The 23,952-nt window shown below is 35.5% G+C and overlaps 1 protein-coding gene across 1 annotated transcript; it reads left to right on the top strand.

The window, feature by feature from the left end:
- The first annotated feature begins 1,778 nt into the window (after positions 1-1,778).
- Positions 1,779-23,952, top strand: LOC103331136 (uncharacterized). The gene is made up of 7 exons (XM_008233745.3): positions 1,779-2,182; positions 3,646-4,134; positions 4,217-4,360; positions 4,951-5,043; positions 21,165-21,212; positions 21,331-21,752; positions 23,153-23,952. The coding sequence occupies exons 1-7, from the start codon at positions 1,888-1,890 to the stop codon at positions 23,759-23,761; spliced, it is 2,100 nt and encodes a 699-aa protein (XP_008231967.3). The 5' UTR covers positions 1,779-1,887; the 3' UTR covers positions 23,762-23,952.

Genomic DNA, 23,952 nt, shown 5'->3' with positions numbered 1-23,952 from the left:
CATGTTCAATTTGTTCCTTCCACTAATCAAGTTGCTGACCTCCTCACAAAAAGTCTTCACAAAAGTTGTCATCTCCAGCTCTCTGAAAAACTCGTCCATCGAGGTCTATCGTCCAGATTTCAGGGGAATATCACGCAATCAACTCATGGCCGTTAGGCCCTTCTTCCATTATAGGAATCCTCTGCATTGCAGGAATCGTCCTTCCATATTTGTAGATGTGTTAATATTGATTTACCTTCCTTGTATTGTTGATTTAGTTTCCTTGTATATCTCTACTAGGGTTTTCAACTATGTATAAATCTCTCATGTATCACACTTATGAAATCAATCCAAAATACAAAATTTACACCTCTCTCTCTCTCTCTCTCTCTCTCTCTCTCTCAATCATCTTATGTGCCACAGCCCACTAGCCCTCCACTACACCCTAATCTCTCAACCGTCAGATCGATCTCAACCTTTATAACGAAGAGGACGAGGATGTAAATTTCAAACCAACCTAAACCCAAAACCCAGTAAGAGGAAGGAGAAGAAATTTAAGCTCTTTGAATAAGCAAAGAAAAAAAAATCAATTTTTAATTCAACAGTGAAGCATGTGCCTAACATGTGATTTTTTTAAACAGAGATTTGGATGAAAATTGCCAAAACTAATGGTGGGGAGTAAATTGGCAAGAAAATTTAGTATGAGGGCTAAATTGGCAGGAAAACAAGTTTAGGGTGGAGATTTCGACAAGCGTGATAGTTTATAGTGTTTTTTAGCAGATAACCCTTTTTTAGTACAAGCGATTGTCGAAACTTAAATGAGAGAGGGGTTTCTCACATATACACACACACCACCAAGATGTCAGGGGAGTTTGAACCCAAACTATATTAGTCAACAAATTAAATTCATTTTCCACTAGGATAGGCTTTTTTATTTTTTTATTTTTTGGCAATTCACTTGGCTAGACCTGTTTGGCAATAATGTGTAAGATTTGAGATGGTATTCGACCGTATTCAACCAAGGGTATATTACGATTTGGATAAGAGTGTTTTGGCTGTTCATGGAGTGTTGAAACTTGAAAAGGTGTTTGTGTAATTATCATGATCTGGAGGAGTTATATAAAAACCTTAAAAACCTCAAGTGTGTTAATATAAATTACCCTCTGTTGAATTGTGCGTGCACATGGCCAGCTTCATTATAAATTGAATTTATAATTACGATGGTTTGGTTTAATTTGTTAATTGCAATGCAAGTTAATGGTGATAAGGGATTGCACAGTGTTGTCAGTGACAACTTTGATGGTGGGGGGATTATTGAAGTTAGAGTTAGGAAGGGCCACAAAGACTTCAAATTTTGACTCATAAAGAAAAATAAAAACTAAAAAAAATTCAGTTGAGAAAAATAAAAGTGGGAAAAAAAATACTTTTGAGAGATTACAATAGTTGCCAGCATAATAAAAGTGAAAAAAAAAACTGACAATTAAAAGAAAAAGGACACATACCAAAGAGACAAAAAGAAGACGGAGGAGAAAAGATTAAACCAAAAAAAAACAAAAACAAAAAAGAAAAAAAAGAGAGAGAGAAAAAGTGTCCTAAGTAGAGTTAGCTTCAGAGGGTCAATTCATAATGTGGTCGGGCACAAACAAAAGCAAGTGTGAATGAGTTGAAAAAACAGACACCAGCGGTAACTGGTCCATTAGACGCGTTTTTGGGTTTACAATGCGGTTTGGGGCCTATCCCAATTAAAAGACTCTTCTGATTAAAAAAAGACTCTGTAATGAGCGTGTGTATACGGTATATAATATATATATCCTCACCCATTGCTTTAACAAGTGGTTCTTCACTCAATTGGGTATAGTAATTAAAACAGAAATTGCAAAGCCTCTCCTAAGTAAGCCCTTGGTAAGAATGGCCGTCTCCGCAGATGCAGCTGTTATGGAACTTCTTGATAGCAGTAACTATGTGGATTGGAGTGTATGGGTTAAAACTTACTTGTTGGCTCAAGACCTTTGGGATGTAGTGGAACAAGACGAAGAAGAAGAAGAAGCTGATGATAAGTTCAAAGCTTGGAGGGAGAAGAATGCCACGGCTTTACATACAATCCAAATTTCGTGCGGGCGGGAAGCTTCTTCCCTCATTAGAAACACCAGTTCAGCCAAACGCGCTTGGGATACTTTGGCAGAAAACTTCAAGCCAAAACCAGGTAAGTCCCCGGTTCAAATTTTGAACCTCAACAAATCTGTGAGAAGTAAATATTCGACTTAAACCAGATATATATATATATATATACATATTATATATAACCAAATTATACTCTAAACATTTAATTGATTAACCACAAGACCACTATTTATGTTTCTTATTATACTAACACGGATATAAGGACTTATGCAAATTACATGTGTAACAATGTTGAAATTAAATTTAACGGTGTCAATTTACCCCTTTGGCTTTACTTATTTATTTTAAAATAGCTAATTTCCCCATGAATCATGAAACTACCCAATTTATACCCCATGCTCATATTCCGAGCAATTCCATTCAAGATGTTAGGCAAAACAAATGCGCATCCCACGCCATATTCTTTACACAAAAGTTGCCTTGAAAGTCTTCAAAAGTTAGTCAATTGCTAAGCACCTGACTTTTGCAAAATGACAATTAGTGCCACTTTTTGTAAAGAATATGATGTCAAACGATAATGAGTCTCTTAAAACGTGACTTTAATTGACGATATGGTTGATGTAATTGATAAGAATTACAGTTGGGTACATCAACCAGTTTTGTATATTTTATGGGAAAATTTGGTTGAAATAAAAGTTTGGGGGTAAATTGACACAATCTATATATAATTCATGAGGGAGGGAAAACGAAGTGTACTTCAAATCGTAATCATATATTAATGTAACAAACGTGCTGCAAAAAGTGGAGGTTTTACTCCCAAAAAAAGAGTGGAAGTTTTAACTTCAGCCATCCCCTTCAATTAATTGAGGAGACACTTTGTAGGGCCATTTTGCATATGATAAACTTGTTTTTCTTCTTGGATCAAAATCTTGGGAATTATAGCGAAAAATAAAAACTAATAAATAATTGAGAAATTTAGTTATATACTCATTTGTAGCACTAGTGATACCGGTAAACCTTACACTATTTAATTTATATAAATAAACAAAAAAAAACCCAAAAAAAAACAGCCGACCCTATTGAATTTAATTTTTAATATTAATTAAATTACTTTGATGCCCTATTGAGTGATTTAGATTTTTTTTATGAGGTTTTAGGGTTGGGCTAGTTTTTATGAAGTTTTAGGGTTGGGCTAGTTTTAACAAATCGACAATAGTTTTGTAATTTATAGGAAGTTCAAAGCCTTTTTGTTATATTGTAAATGAACTTTAAGTGTATTTCTAAAGTTCATTTCATATATTATTTTTTCATTATATAATTTTGGCCCTTATATTGGGTATAATAGTGAATCTCCTTAAATAAACTAGCAGTGTATATATGATTCGTTTACACTTCTAACTACATATTCTTGATCTGACTGAAAAAAAAAACAGCTACATACATATTATATGCATGGGTACAATCCATTCAATTATTAACACAAAAAATAAATGGATTATGTTATCTGAAATTATTAATAAAATTAATTAAACAAACTTTGCTCAGGATATTACAATGACTTCCATCAATGTCAGCCGTTGTTCGATGCTGTGTGGAGTGGGGATTGGGATGAAGCAAAGCAGTTTCTTACCCTACATCCCAATGCAATAAGAACAAGACTTCCATCTACAAAAGAGACAGCTCTTCACATGGCAACACAACTAGAGCACGAGCATATTGTGGAAGAGTTGATGCAGGTGATGTCAGAGGAAGACTTGGAAATAACCGATAATGATGGTTGGACAGCTCTTGCTCTTGCTGCAAGTAGAGGAAATATAAAAATGGTTGAATGCATGGTTAGAAAGAGCAAGAAAATACTTAGTATTCCCACTCGGGACCGCCATAATGTGACTCCACTTGTCTTGGCTTCTATGAATGAACAATGGGATATCGTTGATTATCTTTACTCCGTCACTCCCTTCCAAGATCTAATGCCAGAAAAAGGACCATACGGGGCTGGACTTCTTCGCACCTTTATTATGGGCATGAAATTTGGTAAGAGTTTTAATCTTATAACAATGAAATTGATTACTCCTTTTTTTCCTTAATGATAAAAACTTGTTTTTCCCTACTACAGGTATTGCTCGGGAATTAATTCAGTGTTGTCCACGATTGGTCTTTACCAAGGGCCAAGATGGGGCATTCCCGATGGAAGGATTTATGCCTTCTGCATTCCCGAGTGGAACAAGCCTCAAATTCTGGCAAATATGGATCTATAATTGTTAGTATCCACATTCTTTTCCCTCGTACAATTACAATTATATATTTTCAATGTTACATTGACTGTAATGAACCTAAGACTTCAAAATTGACTGCGCTTTTGAATTTGAGCCTTGAAACTTCAAAATAATAGTTATTGATCTCAATGGCTAAGAAATGACAACTTCAGTGACTATATCGGAGGGAGGGGTTCAAAACATCAGACAAAGAAGGAAATGGAACACCCAGATGAGAGATGTGGAAATGCTGAATTGGTTTTTTTAATTATTGTTTTAACTTCTTATCTGAAAGAATTGGAAGGGGTCTGTTGGCTGCGAGGTTTGGGAAGACAAAGGAAGAAGATGAAGGATCAGAACTGTTCTTTTCTTTTTAATAATCTATTTTTAATTAAGAGTTAAAGGTATTTTCACACTGTTATCTAAGAGCACATGTGACAGAATATTAACATAGGAACATGAGGGGACATGGAAAAAGTTGACAACACACAAAATATATATACGTAAATCAATTATGACGAGATATCCATAATTGTAATAGAAATAGTAATTCGAAATATATTGATTAAGGTTAATTACTGTCATTTTTTGAAAGGTATACACATAGAGCGTGCCATCAGTGATATTCGTGTAAGTGTTCAAAATGAAGGAAATGAAGAATGTAATCGAATGAAGATCACTTGGTCAGGTATGTAGCGATTATGGTTTTATCTGATAAAATTTAAATAATTTCTTCTTATGTTATTGAACTCTTCGCACTTTAAATTTTGTTTTTGCATTAAGAATACTGAAGAAGAATAACTAAATGTTCATGAGCAAATAAGAATCTGTCATTGCACAGTGGGGAAGGCAATGGAAGGAAACCAATTTGTACTAATATGTGTCGAGACAAGAATTATGATATTTAGGTGTGTGGAAGCAAATATTTGAAGATCCTAGGTCAAATAATTAGTCCTATCAATTTGGGGATTCTTGTAATAATGAGGTATTTGATTCTAATAAAATTAGCTAATTGGTTCAATCTCTCTAAATTAGGGAAAAATAATTCTTTTCCATGTGAGGGATTATTCTTCCGAAACCCTAGCCACCAAGGCCCCTATAAATATGTGGCCACGGACAAGGCACGAGGTACGTCTAAAACTCTTTAGGGAGGAAATAGGGATTACTAGACGAATATTCTCTAGGGAGGAAAATCACTCCCACAAGGTGTATGGTATCTAGCTCTCTACCGGATTCTCTTCAATGTTAGAGCAAGCTCAATGGACCCATAAACCATTATCTTTCTTCACCAGTCTCTATGAAGTTATTGCAAGGAGATCTTGATTAACATGCTCCGTATTTTTCAACCCCAGACCACCTCTATTCTTAGGACAAATAGTACTCCAACTGACAAGATGCACTTTCCTTCTCCTATCAGTTGATCTCCAAATAAAGTTCTTATTCAACCTATCCAACTCCCTACAAACTGTCATAGGCAGTTTAACCGTTTGCATAGTATATAGATCGGGATAGTAGAAGTAACAGACTGAACCAAAGCCACTCTGCCAACCATAGAAAGGGATTCAGTCTTTTATTTATGTCGCTAGTCTTCCTTCCATGAATTAGTGGAACACCCAAGTATCTTCCCAAGTCACTGGTTAAGGGGGAACCACATCATTGGGAAATCTCCGTCGCTTTAACTTTCTCAATATTAGGAGAGTAATACTCCACAAACTTCTCAAAATTCACTAACTGCTCGGACATCTTATAGAAATAATCAATACTACCCTTGCTCATAGTCTTGGCCTGTTTTGGAGAAGCTTCTGCGAAGAGAATCACATCATCAGCAAAAATAGGTGGGAAATATGGGTCCCCTTCTTAGCTGCCAAATCTGGTTTCCGAAGTTTCATTATGACATGATGTTGTAGAATATGAGCTAACTACTCAAGGCATAAAACAAGATGATATGGGGGCAAAGGATCCCTTTGGCTCACCACACCTTTCGGAATAAACTTCCTAGTCATCTCTGTAATAGGTACTTAGGTGACGAGGGGTAAATTTAAATGATATTCAACCAAAAACACAACAAACTTCACACTCTAGACCTTGACCAAATACTCTTATGACTAGTCAACTGTTAGATATGAATTACACCAAACAATAACATATACAAAGCATATCAAGATGTACCTGCAAGGCTAGAGAATTACTAGTGACAACCTATGCACTCAGAATGACCCGTCAATCTAGGCATCCCTTGTGCTAGCAACAACTACGATGAAAGTGTGTGAAGGCAGCATAATCGAGTAAACACCAAACAGCAGAAAATGATGACTAGTCAACCACAAGAACACAAACCCAGAAACACATGAACTTCATGCGATGGCTAGTCAACTATCAAGAACACAAACCTAGAAAATTTACAGAGATGGAAACCAGAAATTGTTCACCTAGAAACCCACCATTGGGAAAAATTGAGGGTCATCAACCGACCAAGCAATCCACTAAGCAAAAAGATTCATACAAAGAAACACTAGCAAGCTCAAGAAATTCCTAGGTATATTTAGGAAGATGAGCTTTACCTCATTTGTGCAATCTTCTTCTCTAGCTTAGCAAAACCAACAGCTTAGGTCTTCATGGCAATGGCAGCTCCTTCTTTAGCTCTTTCATCCCATGGCACCAGCTGGCTAGCTCCAACTCAAACAAGAACGAAATTTGGATTCAAAGGGAGAATGACCAATTTATTCAAGAAACCATACTCTTGAAGAAATCAATCTTGAATCTGACTTGGATATATATATATATATATATATATGAGAGAGTGTTTGATCTAGCAAGATGAGGTTTTCATATTTCAAATGCAATTTTCAAAAGGAAACAATTTGGAAAACTCAAAGATGAAAAATATGAAGGTTACACTTAAGGAAAGAGCGAAAGTTTGCAAAGAAACTTTCCAAAACTTGCCTACCAAAGTGACGGCTACCAATTGAAGAATGCACTAGTTTTTACACCAAAATTCCTACAAGGCAGCAGAGAATTTCGCAGAATAGGACAAAAACAAATGAGTAGATCCAACTGGAACTCCTAACAATTCCAAAGTTGACTAGTCATACGAAGGAAAGATGACTAGTCATAATCTTTAGGAATTTAGTTAATGCAATGCAAAACTTACCTTTGTCAAACACATTGTTGTCCATGATAATGTAGCCAGATAAGAACATCTAGAGATGTAATTCTTAATCTAAAATAGAGCTTGAGAAAATACAATGATTGTCCTATTACAAAATTGTCAAGGGAAGCCAAAAGAAAAATATAAAATGCATACACTTACAATCTCACCATTTACTAATGCTTAGAACTGAACAGTGTTAACAGAGTTTGAGATCAAATCAAGAAACTAACCACATCAACCGATTTCCTGCGGAATTGCTCATGATAAAGTCCTACTGCAACTAATCATAAGCTTTGGCTAAATCTACCTTCCATGCCATGAAACCTTTCTTACCTTTGGCTCCTCTAAATTTATGCAAAATCTCATGCGAGATAATAATATTATTCACAATTTGTCTCTTTGAGACAAAGCTCAATTAGTGAGAGAGACACCGACTTAATTATGAAAGGTCTTAATTTGCAGAGACTTATAGGCCTTAGTTGCTTCAAAAAAGTAGGCTTGTCCACTTTAGGAATATGAGAAATCAAAGCATTATTGAGTCCCTCAGGAATGTTCGCACTATTAAAGCAGTTTTGCACAAGCGCACCACATTTCTTCCACTGAATAACAATTTTCCTCATTTCCTCCTTGGAATCAATCCATTAACCAGAATCAATCCATTAACCAGAATCATTCTCCAACCCTTCTAATTTATTTTTTCTTCTTCTAACTATTGTAGATAAGGGAAAACTTTGTTTTTTAATCACCTTCCTTTGGCCACAAATTTCTAGAATTCTGTTTGCAATAAAGTTCCTCCTGAGCCAAAATATCATTGGATTCATTACTGATCTTCTTTTCTGGAAGCCAAAGATAAGAGCTATGCCTCCTTCACAACGCTCTGAATACCATCCAATCTAGTTAAAGTTCGTTTTTTCTTTTGGAATTATGGACAAAAACCTTCATGGGTCCAAGTTCTGAAAATAGACGTGAGATTTTAAATTTGTTTTTTTAATAAACCCCTATTATCACGTGACCAAGAATTCTATAAAAAATCATCAAACCCAACCCTTCATGCATAAGCCGCATAGCTGCAAATATGAAATATGCAAACTACCAGACTTTGTTGGTGCAGGTGGCTTGATACAAGTCATGATGTGCAAGTCTCACATCAGAGAATATAACAATAATCTACAGTTCAAATATAGGTGGTCCACTCCTAAAACCCCGCACCTAGAGGTCCATTAGGCCTTTGCTCTCTCAGGTGGTTAAGGTGGGTACAATATTGGTGCATGATTTGGACAGGTAGTGGACTCCTATTAGTCCGTTGGTACAACAATTGGTATCAAAGCCTAGTTTGATTTAGATGCACTTGGTTCAAGGTAGAGCCATTGACATGTTCAAGAATAGGGCTCGTCAATGGGCCTGGCCAGGCTAGTCCGGCCCAAATTTAATGGGCTTGGGCTGGGCCGGGTCGGGCTTTAAAGAGGAGAGAGAAAATATCAGACCGGGCCGGGCCGGGTTTTTTTTAGAAAATTCAAAGCTCAAGCCTGACCCATGAGCCGAGCTTGAGAAAGCCCATCGGGCCGGGCTTAAACAGGCCTACTTCATTAAAAAAAAGTCATAAACTTAATCATAAGGGCATTTTAGTCCAAATTTGAGATTAAACTCACTTAATTCCAATATTTTCACATCAAACCAAATTCATAAAACACCCAATAAAGTCACACAACTTAATAAGATTTTCCACAAAAATAATAAAACCAAGTATTATTTTTGAGGTTATTATATAATTATAATGTAATATGTTTTAAAAAATAATAAGTATCAAAAAAATATTTTTTTTAAAGGATGGTATGAATAAATATGCAAATATTTGGTGATGTGTTCAAGAAAAGTATGATTATATTTGGTGGTACGATTATGTTTTGTGATATGATTATATTTGGTGATGTGATATGTTGTTCTTCTTATATATATATATATATAATTGTTGAATTAATAATTGACATAAATTAATGTGTTAATCATCCAATTATAAACTAATAATGAGTAAAGAAAAGTAAATGAAATGAAACAAATTATATATGTGATTTAAGTGATATAATCCTAAACCTAAACTCTTATTTATACATAATTATATATGTATGCGGGCCTAACGGGCCGGACTTTTGTGGGCGGGCCTGACCTTCTTGGGCTTAATCGGGCCGAGCCTATGGACCAGACTGGGCTTCGACACCCAAGCCCAAACCTAGCCGAGCCCAAGGAGGGCTCAGGCCATTTCAAAGCCCATAATGGGCCGGGCCGGGCTGGCCCCCATTGACCTATAAGCCCGCTGGCCAAATGATGAGGCATATTCAAGAAGGCAACACAAGTAAAAATGCTTGGATGCTTGGACTGGTGAAGAAAGGTGAGTAGGCTAGTGGGGTTTAGGGTTTAAGGTGGGGACAATATCCGTGTATGGTTTGGACAGTTAGTGGACTCTGTACAACAATTAGTGTTGAGTTGTGCGAAAACACTCCAAGACCTTGTTGTTAATGAACTATGCGACGATACACAAACCCCTTTCGAATAAATCACACACACCACAAAGAGAGATACATAAGGACACAAGAGATTTATAGAGATTCATCCTCGTGCCTGCATCCTCTTGGTGATACACCCGAGAAATTCACTAGTATGTAAGAACAACTCTGGTTACAATAAAGAACCCCCTTATCTTTCACAAGAACCATAGCTCTTTTTTCTCTCACCCTTGCCCAAATCATTTGACGCCCTTGTAAACACCCAAGAATTTGTCCTCTTGAATTTTCTTATGTCTCTCTCGAAAATTCTCACTCTTGAATTTTCTCATCTCTTCTCCTAATTAACCTAGCCCTAAAAGTCCTATTTATAATTCATAGAACTTGAGCTACAAGTTAACTAGGAATAGGAAACTAAACCCCTATTAAATTATGACAGGACCATACTCGAATCCCCCTTGAAATTCGCGTCAAATTCTGCTTCCCTTCCTACATCCAAACGATGTCGGGCCCACTAACTAATCTAACCCTTCACCACGCACAATTAAGAAAAAAGGAGCAAGACATCTACCGAAATTTCGGCAAAGTCTCTCCTAAAAACTGAGCATTTTCCAAATTTTCTCATTTTAAAAATAAATAAAAAAACACATTCAATCTTCCCAAATTTCAGCACGCACAAGAAATAAAGCACACAACTACGACTTAGGCCTCTGGCCCTTAAATGTCACCCCTTAATGAACGTACCTGCAAACATCCATAACAAATTCACCCACTTCTTGCAAGCAAGGTCTACATTCCAACCATCATCAAAAGAAATTCTAAAATGGCTCAGGCTTCATTACACAAAATATAATTCAAACCTCAATTGGCTCCGGGCCCACCAAAACAAAGAGAAGTCTAAACCTTAATCGCAAACCACTTTGTGTTTAAGACTCAATAACGAATAACATATTCAATGATAAATTTTGATGCAATTCGAGCACAAATCACACAGTTTACAACATGGCTGCACCTAAGTTAACCTAGGTTGTCTACGTACACTTACTGAGGGATCAAGCCATACGTAGTTCTTCCAGTAAAGATATTAATCGCATACAAGTCCAATAAATCAGTCGAAACCAAGTTTCAGATCAAACCTTACGTGAAGATGCTAAAGCCTGTGCAGAGTAATCTTAATTCACATACTCAAGAAAAATCCCACCATAAATAACAATATAAAACTCATACTGACTTTCTCCCACTGTTGTTCCCATTATACCTTTATCTTTACATATACACATTTCCCAGACACGCACGACGGAATCCTCAACGCCCGTGCGACTGGAACTCAAAACGACTATCCCAAATCCCAAAACACAAAGTCATAAAATTATATAATAAAAACTCAACCCACAACCAAATTTCCAATAATATATATATATCCCCACTTCCCACTCAACATGCAAACCTTTATACATAATAATGATTACGACAATAATAGTAATAATAACAATAATAAGAACCATAATAATAATACCCATAATAATAATGACTATATATTCTCGGAAATCCTCATGTCACACTAATCCCATAATCTGATTAGACCATACTTTCCATAATCTAATAAATCAAAAAATAGATTACGTTCTCATTCAAAATCATTTATGCACAACATACTTTTTAGAAAACTAGTATTCATAATTCATTGATTTCAAGCCATCGAGCATATATTTAAATATAGACATATAATTAGGCATTTAATTAATTTCTTATTCATGCCAAAACTCGGTTATCCAAGTCATTCCCAATTCCACACACAATTAAACATAACATACCATGCTAGGAAAGTAAAAGAGATTGCATAATAATTCATAAACATTTATATATAAAAAGCTCTCAAAGCATAGTACCAATTTAGAAACAAACCTCAAATACAATTACAACTACTAAATGGCCTCAATCGAGTAGACAAAGCCCACTATCTAAGTCAACTGGGCTTGTAGGGCCTATGACCTCAATTTGTTGTAATACAATTCCTATTGGTCCAAAATCATAAGTTAAACCCATCCTAGAAGTCTTGTCACAATCCAACGGTCAGTTTGACCCCGATCGTAGAATTTGATTAATTGGTCCCGCGAAGCCCACAACCTCCGATTTAAGGTCCGAAACGTTCCTAAAAGTCCAACAAGGTCTACGTAAGGCGTCTCGATCGAGGGGTCGAATCACTCACGATCGCATGAACAGACGTCGACTTAGTTCTTAACCCTAAAATTCATTAATTCAAAGTATCCGGGACTCCAATTCTCAATCAACCAACTCCTATATGATCCTAGAGATACGAGGAATGACATATTTGAAAATGGGATCAATCGGACGATCTAAACCTATAGAACTCGAATATCGCCTAAAGGTGTAATATCCATTCGATGGTCAAACGATATCCAATTGTTAGTCCAAGCATACTATATTTCTCAAGACTACAAGAGTATTTTGGAATCTTTAGAGCCGCCACAATGGGTCCCACGTGCCGGCAACATGTGGGTGTCTTGAGTAATTTCCGAGGATCGGAAAACTCCAAATCACCTACCAATACCTATAACTATAGAACCACCACAACTAGGGGAATCACTTTTGGTCTTGGAACCCAGCCAAAAAGTGGCTTGAGCTAGCCGGATTGAACCCAAACCGTGAGCCCTAAGTGGATGTTTTGAATGAACTCTAAAATCATAAAATCGATCCTAGAAACTTATACCAACATCTAGAGCACAAGGAAAGGATAAAGATTTGTACCTTGGTCAATAGAAACCGTTGGCGGAATTGCCAGAACGAGAATGGAAGTCAGCCCAAAATCCAGTCGACGTTGCCGCTTATCGCTAGGTTTTCAATGGGAGAAATGGGGTAGGTTGGGTAGAGAGAGAGAGAGAGAGAGAGAGAGAGAGAGAGAGAGAGAGAGAGAGAATTTTTTTTCAAGTAGTCTCGTGCAATTCAGTGATTTTGTGGAAATCGTCATTTCGATTTTCTGACCTTTACAGGCTCGTCACAACTCGGAATTGAGCGTGCCACATGTTTACGAACTCGTATCTGCGAGCTCAAAACAACAGTGTCACTCAATTCCTTAAAATCGATCTGGGTTAAAAAGTGATTGAAGTGACCCTACCCAAAGGGGCAAAATTATATTTCACAAATAGAAATAAATTGAATAAAATAATTAAATTGGATCGAGGATGTTACAAATTAGGCTATAAGACCCCAAAATAATAGGAAACCAGATCAAAACACGACGACAACGCCAAACCAGTGCGCGACACTGTTCACGTGTCGATCGGTCACTTAGAGTAGAAATCACGCTTGAGCTCTTGATCGGATGGCCAAAAGACCAGTTTCCTGAACACAGCTCCTCCGTCTTGTGATTTCTTCTCAGTCCTTGCTAGTCATCTCATGCAATCCCTTAATTCCCTGCTTCCTCTTTCATCAATGGTAAGCCAATTTCACAGCAGATTTAGTAGTAGGGGGCTTTGGTCAGATTTTATTCTTAGAAGATGCTTGATAAAAGTCTCGAAAAAGGGAATCATCCAAGAAGTATTAGAAATTCCTCTATCAATCCTTCTCCAAATAGTTTTACCATTATCCTTTTTATCAATCGAGGTGAAAGGGCTGCAAATAAATCCAAGGTCCATAATTTTATGAGCCTGAATCCAATGAGGAAATCTACATGGTTTCCATCGATCACTTCCGCATTTCCTCTCATCTGAGCAAAGCAATCTCATTAAAATCTCCAATAATGGTCCTTGGTAAAGTGTAGGCAGCACCATCATCAATTAGATGCCTCCACAAACAATCTCTTTTCCTAGGGCAAGGGCTTCCTATACACAACCGCCAACAGCAAATCCTGAGTGACCCACCTAAGAAATCAATATAATAATAGCTTGCTTCATGAGAACAATGGGCTGCACCCTGATCTTAGATTCATTCCAGAGAAACCAGATTCCTCCGGTCCGGAGAACCCACCGGCCTCCACACTTCTTTCCTTTAAAAATGAAGTTTCGCAATTACCATTGCCGCTCTGACCCCGCTAATTATGGGCTTTAAAACTACAAAGAAGTCAAAATGATGCAATTTCTTCAAATCGTTAATTGTACCAGAAGATTGGTCAACCCCAGCACCTCTCACATTCCAAATAAAAAACTTGGGGAAGATTAAAATTTAGGGGAAGGGGGAAAAAGCCATGGACAAGCCCATCATCAATCATCTGTGAGAGTTGGGTTGTTCTATAATAACTTTCATGATAATCAAGATTAAGCACATGGACATTAATAGTGCTAACCTGCTCAAAGGGGTCTAGTTCAAGACATAATTCACTATGATTCCTTCAGATGAAAGTTGGTCACACTAATGATTCCTTAAGTGTAGGTTCAAGTCTGGAAGACACCTACACCCATTGCGCGGTATACAAACTGCCCAAGTTTCCTCATCTTTACTTGTTTTTCATTTTGACTATTCCTTATGAAGTTTTGAATCTTGCGGGGGATTGTTAGTTATTTATTATTTTGTTTTCTTTTATTAAAATTCAAAACTTATTATTATTGTTATATATTTAATAGTAATGATTATTTATTTTAAGAGTCATATTTGTTGACCCAATAGACGTGACTTTATAAAAGGGTGTGTGGAGTCTTATAAATAAAGAACTCCTCATTCATAACAGAGTACGAACAATTCTCTATTACTCTCATACTTCATATATGAATCATACTCATCATTCTCCATCTCATACAATTCTCTTTATCTATTTCATAGGCAATCGATCAACACTTGGCATTCCCGTTTGCCGTTGTTTCTGAGAACTCACGAGCAACTTCCTAGTGGGTCACCCATGACTTCGAAGCCAGTGAGCTCCCAAAAGGCCTCGTGCTAGATGGAGGCGAGCATGTACATATAAGGCACACATCATCCCTTCTTCATTAGTCGATGTGGGATGTTACAATCCACCCCCCTTAGGGGCTCGACATCCTTGTCGGCCCACTCGCTCCATATGGCAGAGTGGCTCTAATACCAAATTATCACATTCCGGGATTGGCTCCGCCGTATCATGATATTGTCCGCTTTGAGCCCCCGCCCTCTGCTCTCATGGTTTTGTTTCTGAGAATTCACAAGCATCGTCCTAGTGGGTCACTCATCATGGGATTACTCTAGCCCCAACTTACTTAACTTCAGAGTTCCCATGACTTCGAAGCCAGTGAGCTCCCAAAAAACCTCTTGCTAGATGGAGGTGAGCATGTACATATAAGGCACATCACCCCCTCTTCGTTGGTCGATGTGAAATGTTACATATACGGCTTTAGGACAGCGTTTATCGTGTCTCTCTTGGGTTCACAGGCCAAACTTTTTTTCTTCTTTAATCTACCCACACTACTACATTTACACTTTGTGCAACGAAGAGAATTTCGTCGCGCAAAATACATTGTAGTCGCACAAATTTTAGTGCGACAGAAACTTCGTCGCGCAGATTCCGTCGCGCAAAGATCGTGAAGAAAGACTTTGCGCGACGAAAAATATTAGTCGTGCAAAGTGACTTTGCGCGAAAAACATTGGTCGCGCAAGCGACTTTGCGACGAAATAATATTTGTCGCGCAAAGTTTTCTGCGACGAAAAAATTAAAAAAATAAATAAAAAAAATATTTTGGTTTTTGACTTTTTGTTTATTATTTTGGTTTTATATTAATTGAATTATATTAATTATTTCTAATTTTTGAGTAACGAAATATTAATTTAATTATATTAATTATTTGTGCGACGAAATATTTTGGTTTTTGACTTTTTGTTTTATTATTTCTTTAATATTAATTTAATTATATTAATTATTTCGAATTTTTACTTTTTAAATTTAATTTAATTGTATGATTTTTTTCGTTACTTTAATTTAAATTGATATTTATTTAATTATATTGATTTATTCAAATTTTTACTTTTTAAATTTAATTTAATTACTTTAATTTAAATTGACATATTCAAAATAAACTTACATATGAAAAATATTGATCAAATTATCCAATAAATATATATATAATATTCAAAATATACACATAAATTAACAAAGTACAATACATAAAAAAAGGGATAATCTCCCCTAAAATTGTTATACAACAAATCCAACCCAAACTCCAATCCCTCCCCTTTACTCAACCCCAAACCCCACACAAACTCAAAACTAACTCCAAAAACACATATTAATGAAAAAAAATTAAAATTTGGAGAGAATCTACCTTTTGGCAAGATTGAGAGTGAGTGAGAATGAGAGAGAGAAGTGAGTGTGAGAGAATTAGAGAAGATAGTGATAGAGAGATGAGAGAGTGAGTGAGAGTGAGAGATAGTGAAAAGAGAGATGAGAGAGTGAGTGAGAGTGAGAGATAGTGAAGAGAGAGATGATGAGAGATGAAGTGAGATGAGTGAGTGTGAGAGAAATAGTGGGATTTGGGGAGAGGGAAAGAGAAAATGGTGGAGTTATTTTCATTTTAAAAACGGTATCACTTTGCGCGACGAACGATATTGTTGGTCGCGCAAAGTTTTTGACGAAAAAATTGGTCGCGCAAAACTTTGCGCGACGAATACTGGAATATTGGTCTAAAGTTTTGCGCGACCAATATTATTTTATTGGTCGCGCAAAGTCAAAAAAATTCCGCGTCCCATTTTTGATACCGCCCAAAATTTGAAATTTTTGCGCGACGAAAAATACATATTGGTTGCGCAAAGTCTAAAAAAATTATATAAAAAAATTCCCGCGTCCCATTTTTGGTACCACCAAATTTTTGCGCGACGGAAAATATATATTGGTCTCGCAAAGTCTAAATTTTTTTAAAATCCCGCGTCCCATTTTTGGTACCCGCCCAAATTTTTAGAGTTTTGCGCGACGAATTGTTGGTCGCGCAAACTTTTGAGAGACGAAAAATTGGTTCGTTGCACGATATTTATAAAAATAATTGTTATGAATAATAAAAAATAAAATTATTTTTTTTTACGATTTAAAATATAAATAAGGTTAAAGCTACTGAATAAATGTATATACCAATTTCTTAAGTGTTATACATACAAAATAAATAAATTTAAAGCTACTTAATAAGTAAATATATATATATATATGTATGTATATATATACACACATTATTCAACGATCCAACCGTCAGACTTGTTTGTATATACTTCAAGATCGTATACCCCAAAAATTACAAAAAATAAACATTCGGAGACCCAGTAACGGGACAAAAAATTTCAACGGTTCTAAATGAAAAATCACGATTTAACGGTTATTTTAACTCCGATTTTAATGATTTTTTACAGCTACAGTCCTTGACCTTATATGAATACAATGAACAAATTCGATCGTCAATTTAAAATATTTACACTAGTAGATACCAAAAAATCTTATGTTATATTTAACAAAAGTATAAATAAACTCTTAATTGTTAGTGAATATATTGTTTTGATGGCATACGCATTCTAAGAAACTATTTTCAACGATCCAACCGTCAAACTTGTTTGTTTATACGTCGAGATCATATACGCTAAAAATCAGAAAAAATAAACATTCAGAGATCAAGTAACGGGACAAAACTTTTCGACGGTTATAAATGAAAAATCATGATTTAACGTTTATTTTAACTCCAATTTTGATGATTTTTTACCGCTACACTCCTTTACCCTATATGAATACAATGACTAAATTTGATCTTCAATTTAAAATATTTACACTAGTGGATACCACAAAATCTTATGTTATATTTAACAAAAGTATAAATAAACTCTTATAATTGTTAGTGAATATATTGTTTTGATGGCATACGCATTCTACGAAACTAGTTTGAACGATCCAACCGTCAAACTTGTTTGTTTATACTTTCAGATCATATACGCCAAAAATCGGAAAAAATAAACATTCAGAGATCAAGTAACGGGACAAAACTTTTCGACGGTTATAAATGAAAAATTATGATTTAACGGTTATTTTAACTCCGATTGTGATGATTTTTTACCGCTATACTCTTTTACCATATATGAATACAATTACTGAATTTGATCTTCAATTTAGAATATTTACACTAGTGGATACCACAAAATCTTATGTTATATTTAACAAAATTATATTTTCTAACAAAAACCCAATCCAAACAACAATAATATATTTTTCTAACAAAGATTTTAAAAAATATATTTTTTAATTTATTTTATAAAGACTTTGCGCGACGAATTTTTGTTGTTTCGTCGCTCAAAGTAGCTTTGCGCGACGAAATGATTTTCGTCGCAAAGTAGCTTTGGCGACTAATTTTTTTTCGTCACGCAAAGGCTCTTTGCGCGACAATTTTTCCGGCGCTCAGCGACTTTGCGCGACAAATTTTTTTTGGTCGCGCAAAATTTGGTTGCTTAAGACTTTGCGCGACGACGTATTATCGTCGCGCAAAAGTTGGTCGCGCAAAGTCACTTTGTGCGACGAATTATTTTTCTTCGCGCAAAAGTTGGTCGCGCAAGGTTTTTAGCGACGAAGTTTTGTGTTTCGTCGCGCAAAGTGACTTTGTGCGACGAATAATTTTTTCGTCGCGCAAAATTTGGTCGCGCAAGGGTTATTTTGTAGTAGTGCCATTGTTAATTGTGATTGTTTTAATTGAACGTATTTAATCCGTTTTATATTTACACAAATATGCATATATTTCTAACATCATCCTCCATACACACTTCCTCAGCCAATATGTTCAGGAAAGGATGGTATCCATGTTATCTTGTCCAGCGTCATTGAACTTTCCAACTCCGACATTAAGGCTTTCAGGGACAGGTCTAAGAGTCTACCACATCTGTACAAAATTCTCAACCCATTTATACCATACAGTGGAATCACCCTTATTAATACTTATTAATACAGCTCTAATTAATGACATCTCTTAGGGCCTCCCTCCCCTTAACCATACCAATTTTTGGGCATGGCGCTTACTTCGATTAAACATAAAGGAATCGATTAACATTGAAGAGAGCATGGCATCACAAGAACCATAATAGCATGAAACGGAGTAATTTGAAAATTTGAAAATTATGTTAGTGCTTCAATCTCTATCCTAGGGCTTAGAGGTTTAGTTCCTCATACTAACTGAAAATAAAAATAGTAACATAAACATAATGAAGATATAATTTTACAGATTTTTTTATCAATGGATATTTGTTGAAATGTCACCTGAACTTATACCTTAGTTTCAATTTGTCACATGAAAAAAAAAAAAAAAAAACTTAAGTGAAATGTCACCTATTTCAAAATCCATGATTTGTCACCTAAGTTTAACATCATCCAATTTTACATCTATTTTCAAGGGTATTTTAGTCTTTTCATTTTCAAGGATATTTTAAAATGGAAAAAATTATTATTAAAAAAATAAAGCTTAAATGTAAAAATGGCTGGGGGTTAAATGTGAAACGATATATAATTTTTATAATTTTCAAGGATCTTTTCATAATTTTTTTATAATGATTTTTCCATTTTAAAAATACTTTTGAAAATAAAAAGACTAAAATACCCTTGAAAATAGTTGGAAAATTGGATGATATTAAAATCAGGTGACAAATCTTGGATTTTGAAAAATTCAAGTGACATTTCACTTAAATTTTTTTTTTTCAGGTGACAAATTAAAACTAAGGTATAAATTCAGGTGACATTTCAATTAATATCCCTTTTATCAATGAATGAGCCACAAGGGGCTGTTATGGTGGCATAGTTTCCTACTTCTCCATCATTTCCCATTGGTTCTTTTGCTTTGCATATTTTGAAAATGTTGAAAGCTTCCTCGTCTTTTCATCTAACTGGCCTTTATCTCTTCTTGATGCATAAGTTTATTCCCTTCATCGTTAGCTGCACTCCTATCATATCATACTCATTTTGTATTACCATTTGATGGGACATTTGCACCAAACTCCTCATAAGTTATTGCTAGGTTTTTAAGCTTTCTAGGACATTTCCACCTTCACATTCTCACATGCTCTGGCATGTGTGGCGAATTTTCTAGCTTAACACGTAGACAATACATATTAGGTAACATGGAGCGGGTGTGGTCGTTGGGCTTTACATGCGGGCAAACTCGCCAATTATGTCCAAAATGCAAGAAGTATTGGAAGGATATTGAGAGACCTTCTCAACATCCTTCAAACTTGGTTTGCATTTATCAAGGGTCCTGCCTGGAAATGGCATCAAGAATTTATTTGGGACAATATAAATATTGCTTGTATAATTTTCCACATCGCGTGCATATCATATGGAGGAAGCTTCTGTCGAGCCTGAATGAGACACTGTGAGAATGTGAATGTGAAAATGTTCCACATTGGAAAGTTAGAAAAATTTGCAAGGGCTTATAAGGTATTGGGCTACTCCTCCTCATTGCAAATTGATTTTGGGGTGAAACCTGAACTTCCTTCAGACACACACCAATCATTCATATGTCCATTTGCCCACATTACCGTCTGAAATGATATTATTAAACACATATGTGAGCGAAATATGGAGCTGAATTGAGTTTTCTGTTTTCAAGAATTTAATTAACTAAATTTAAATGTCCTTGAAATTTGAGCAAATGGAAAAAGAGTGGTGAATTTTTTTATTGCAATTAATTGGGTGTTTATAGGGAAAATATGATTAGATTAAAACAAAAAAGGAGTTGCAATTTTGGATAATTGGAAAACTAGCTGTTGAAATTTTACATTGATTTTGAGAAAAAAAAAAAACATATATAGAATTATTCAAAACCTAGTCATCTAATTTTGAAAGCTGTTACATCAACAACTATATAAAAGACGTGCGGATGAACAATCGTCTAGAAAAAATAACTGAAAAGTTGTGTGCGTGCTCGTGCTCCGAATATCGGCGAGCAGGCGAAAAGCCGCACATATTTTGCGAGGGTTGGAGTCCCAGAACAGTATCACGTGGCCCGCTTGTTTTTCCGGATGCAACAACCAGTGGGATAAGGGTTCAGCCCAGCCCACTATACATACATGTTCGCATCCATGTATGGATCTAAATATTCCTTGCACCCATTTTATGAAACTTTTCAAGTGAGCTAATACTTCTTCCCTTTTACACATTTTGTCATCATCTAATTAACAGAGATACATACAGCTTTCACCATCTTATATTTAGATTTTGAATTTCCATTGCAGTGGTAGGTCTCTTGCAAGGTTTGAAATCAAATCTCCTTGAACGTTTGGGTATGCTACAATCTTTTTTTTTTCTTCATCTTTTCTTTATTCTCCATTAATTGTTTTAGCAATAAAATTTTTCATGAATTAGTGGTATGACATGTTTTTTTTTTCAATGCCAACCTAGGAATCAACCGCATACGCCAAATAAAACAGGGCCATATTCAATCACTTGAACTCCTACATCACATGTGTGAATTGATAAAACATTCACGTAGCAATGATTATGTACGTAAAGCAATTTTCAGAGCTATCGAGAAAGGGATGTTTGAGTTTACTGACAGTGTATTGCAAGCAAGACCAGATCTCATGTGGATCCAGAACCAAATGGGAAGGGACCCCTTTCAGTTTGCAATTGAATGTCGCCAAGAAAAAATTTATAGCCTTATTTATAGACTCAATAAAAGAAAAAGAACATTGATTGGAACTTTTGGAGATAACTATGGCAATTGCTCCCTACATATGACCGGGATGCTATCCCCATTGGCAAAGCTCGACAATATCTCAGGTGCAGCTTTGCAAATGCAGAGAGAACTGCAATGGTTTAAGGTCAGAACATATTCTATATAATTCATAGTAATTTTTTTTTTTTCTCTCTTATGAATTAGCTTTCATATATATGCCCTTTTAAAGACCCTTTCTAACATTACATGTCATATGCTTATAAAAGACAAAAATAACTGATTTCAAATTTTTATATATTATTCCCCATGATCTATGTTTCTGGCTCCGCCTTGGTGTGTAAAATATAATATTATTCGAACTTTTTCTCTTTGTTTTTGGTTTGCTATTGGTTTGTTCATGAAGGTGTCAAACTTGTTTTGGTATAAACGAAGTGCTCTAAGTGTAACCAAACCAATTTCAAACTGCCCTCGAGCTTTATGCGCATATCCAAATGAAGGCCTGCACGCAATCAATAAAAGCATATGGGTTCATCTTTGTTCTCTACATCATTCATCCATATTCATTTGAAAAATTGTGGCTTTTCCAACATCATTTGCATTACATTGCATCAGCAGATAGACGGATGCTGTCTTAAAAAAATTAAAGAAAATCGGAGTTACTTTATACTTTTTCAACTTATACAAATTGTAACATAGATGAAAATAAATTGTTTGGGCTGAAATGAGTCATTGAACATTATTTTAGAATCATGCTGTGTATTGAGGGCATGTTTTCGTTACAAAAAGTGTAAGAGCATGTTTTCGTTACAAAAAGTGTAAGAGAATCGACAATCATGCTCTCTATTTTTTAGTTAAAATTTAGCTAAACACATATAAACATTATTTTAGAAGCTCTCTATAAAATTTTAACTCCAATTATGCTATAACTATCTTTTAATTGGTCTATCTCTATAAAAATAATAACATACAAAATAGTTACCATTAATTAAAGGTTTAAAATATTCATAAAATAAAGCATAGTTAAATTATAAAGAGCCACTAGGAGTCCTTTCTCTTTTCTCAAATTTAGGAGCTCCTAGAAGTCTCCATATTTTAGGAGGTGGACAGGGAGTATGGTTGGAGTTGTATTTTTTCAGTTTTTCCCTAAAATTTGTCTAAGGAGGTCATTTAGGGAGCCCGTTGTAGATGTTCTGGAAAGGTGGTCAGCACAGTTACTTTTAGTTTATTCATTCCAATATTTAAAACTAATGCTTCAAACGCATTTTCTAATCGAAAACTAGAGCAAAATAGCACGAGTTAAACTATAACCTTTAATAGAAACTTCAAATGCAGAATGAAAAGAAAAATTGGAATAAAGGTCGGCCCTAGGATGTCTTATTCAACTTACTTTACGGTCAGCATGCTAGTCTTCTTGTTACCTCTGCTCTCTAATGGTTTGGGTTTGTATGGCTTCGCTCAAATTTCAAAGATTCAAGAGGGAATTATTGGAAAAATAGAGTAATAATCTTTTACTCATATGAATATTTGTGTTCAACAAAAATGTAGGAGGTCGAGACTATTGTATTACCCCGGACGAAAGACTCTACTAATAACGACGGTATGACGCCATGTAAGCTGTTTACTAAGAACCACAAAGAATTGGTGAAGGAAGGAGAAAGATGGATGAAAGGAACTGCATCTTCATGTACAGTTGTAGGTGCTCTCATTATTACCATCATGTTTGCTGCAGCATTCACAATTCCCGGTGGAAACAATGGAGAAACAGGCTTCCCAATATTCCTGCATAAAAAGTTGTTTATGGCTTTTATAGTTTCAGATGCAATATCTCTCTTTTCTTCCACAACTTCAGTGTTGATGTTCTTGGGAATCCTTACATCACGTTATGCAGAAGATGATTTCCTCAAATCCTTACCAACAAAGATGATAATAGGGCTTTCCACACTATTCTTCTCTATTGCCGCCATGATGGTTGCCTTTTCTTCTACCCTTTTCATTATGGTCCATGAACAGTCGTGGATTGTTATTCCAATGATTTTCCTTGCTAGTATTCCAGTCACCTTATTTATTTGGATGCAATTTCCACTTCTAGTTGAGATGTACATTTCTACTTATGGAGGAGGAATATTTGACAGGAAAGTGAAATCGAGGGCATAAATTCTTCTACTTGGAAGAGCAATATTTGATAGGAATAAAGTGAAATCATGGACATAATTTCTTGATGGTACGTATAAGTGGTAATGTTGTAACTTCTAAGAAGCTTGTATGCATTGTCCATGCCATGTATGTGTTTGGCATCCTATAATAAAACTGAAAGTTCATATGTATTTTATTTGTTCTTGTGAAGA

This window comes from Prunus mume, linkage group LG5, assembly GCF_029339155.1.
Source record: "Prunus mume cultivar Tortuosa linkage group LG5, ASM2933915v1, whole genome shotgun sequence".
In the NCBI taxonomy this organism is placed as follows: domain Eukaryota; kingdom Viridiplantae; phylum Streptophyta; class Magnoliopsida; order Rosales; family Rosaceae; genus Prunus; species Prunus mume.
This window is presented reverse-complemented; position numbering and strand designations above follow the sequence as displayed.

What these genes read in the sequence shown, in the direction of transcription:
- LOC103331136 (XM_008233745.3), top strand. Translation starts at nt 1,888, where the DNA reads ATGGCCGTCTCCGCAGATGCAGCTGTTATGGAACTTCTTGATAGCAGT. An exon ending in AAACTTCAAGCCAAAACCAG is followed by an intron (nt 2,183 to 3,645) that starts GTAAGTCCCCGG and finishes AACTTTGCTCAG; the next exon opens with GATATTACAATGACTTCCAT. An exon ending in GAGAACTGCAATGGTTTAAG is followed by an intron (nt 21,753 to 23,152) that starts GTCAGAACATAT and finishes ACAAAAATGTAG; the next exon opens with GAGGTCGAGACTATTGTATT.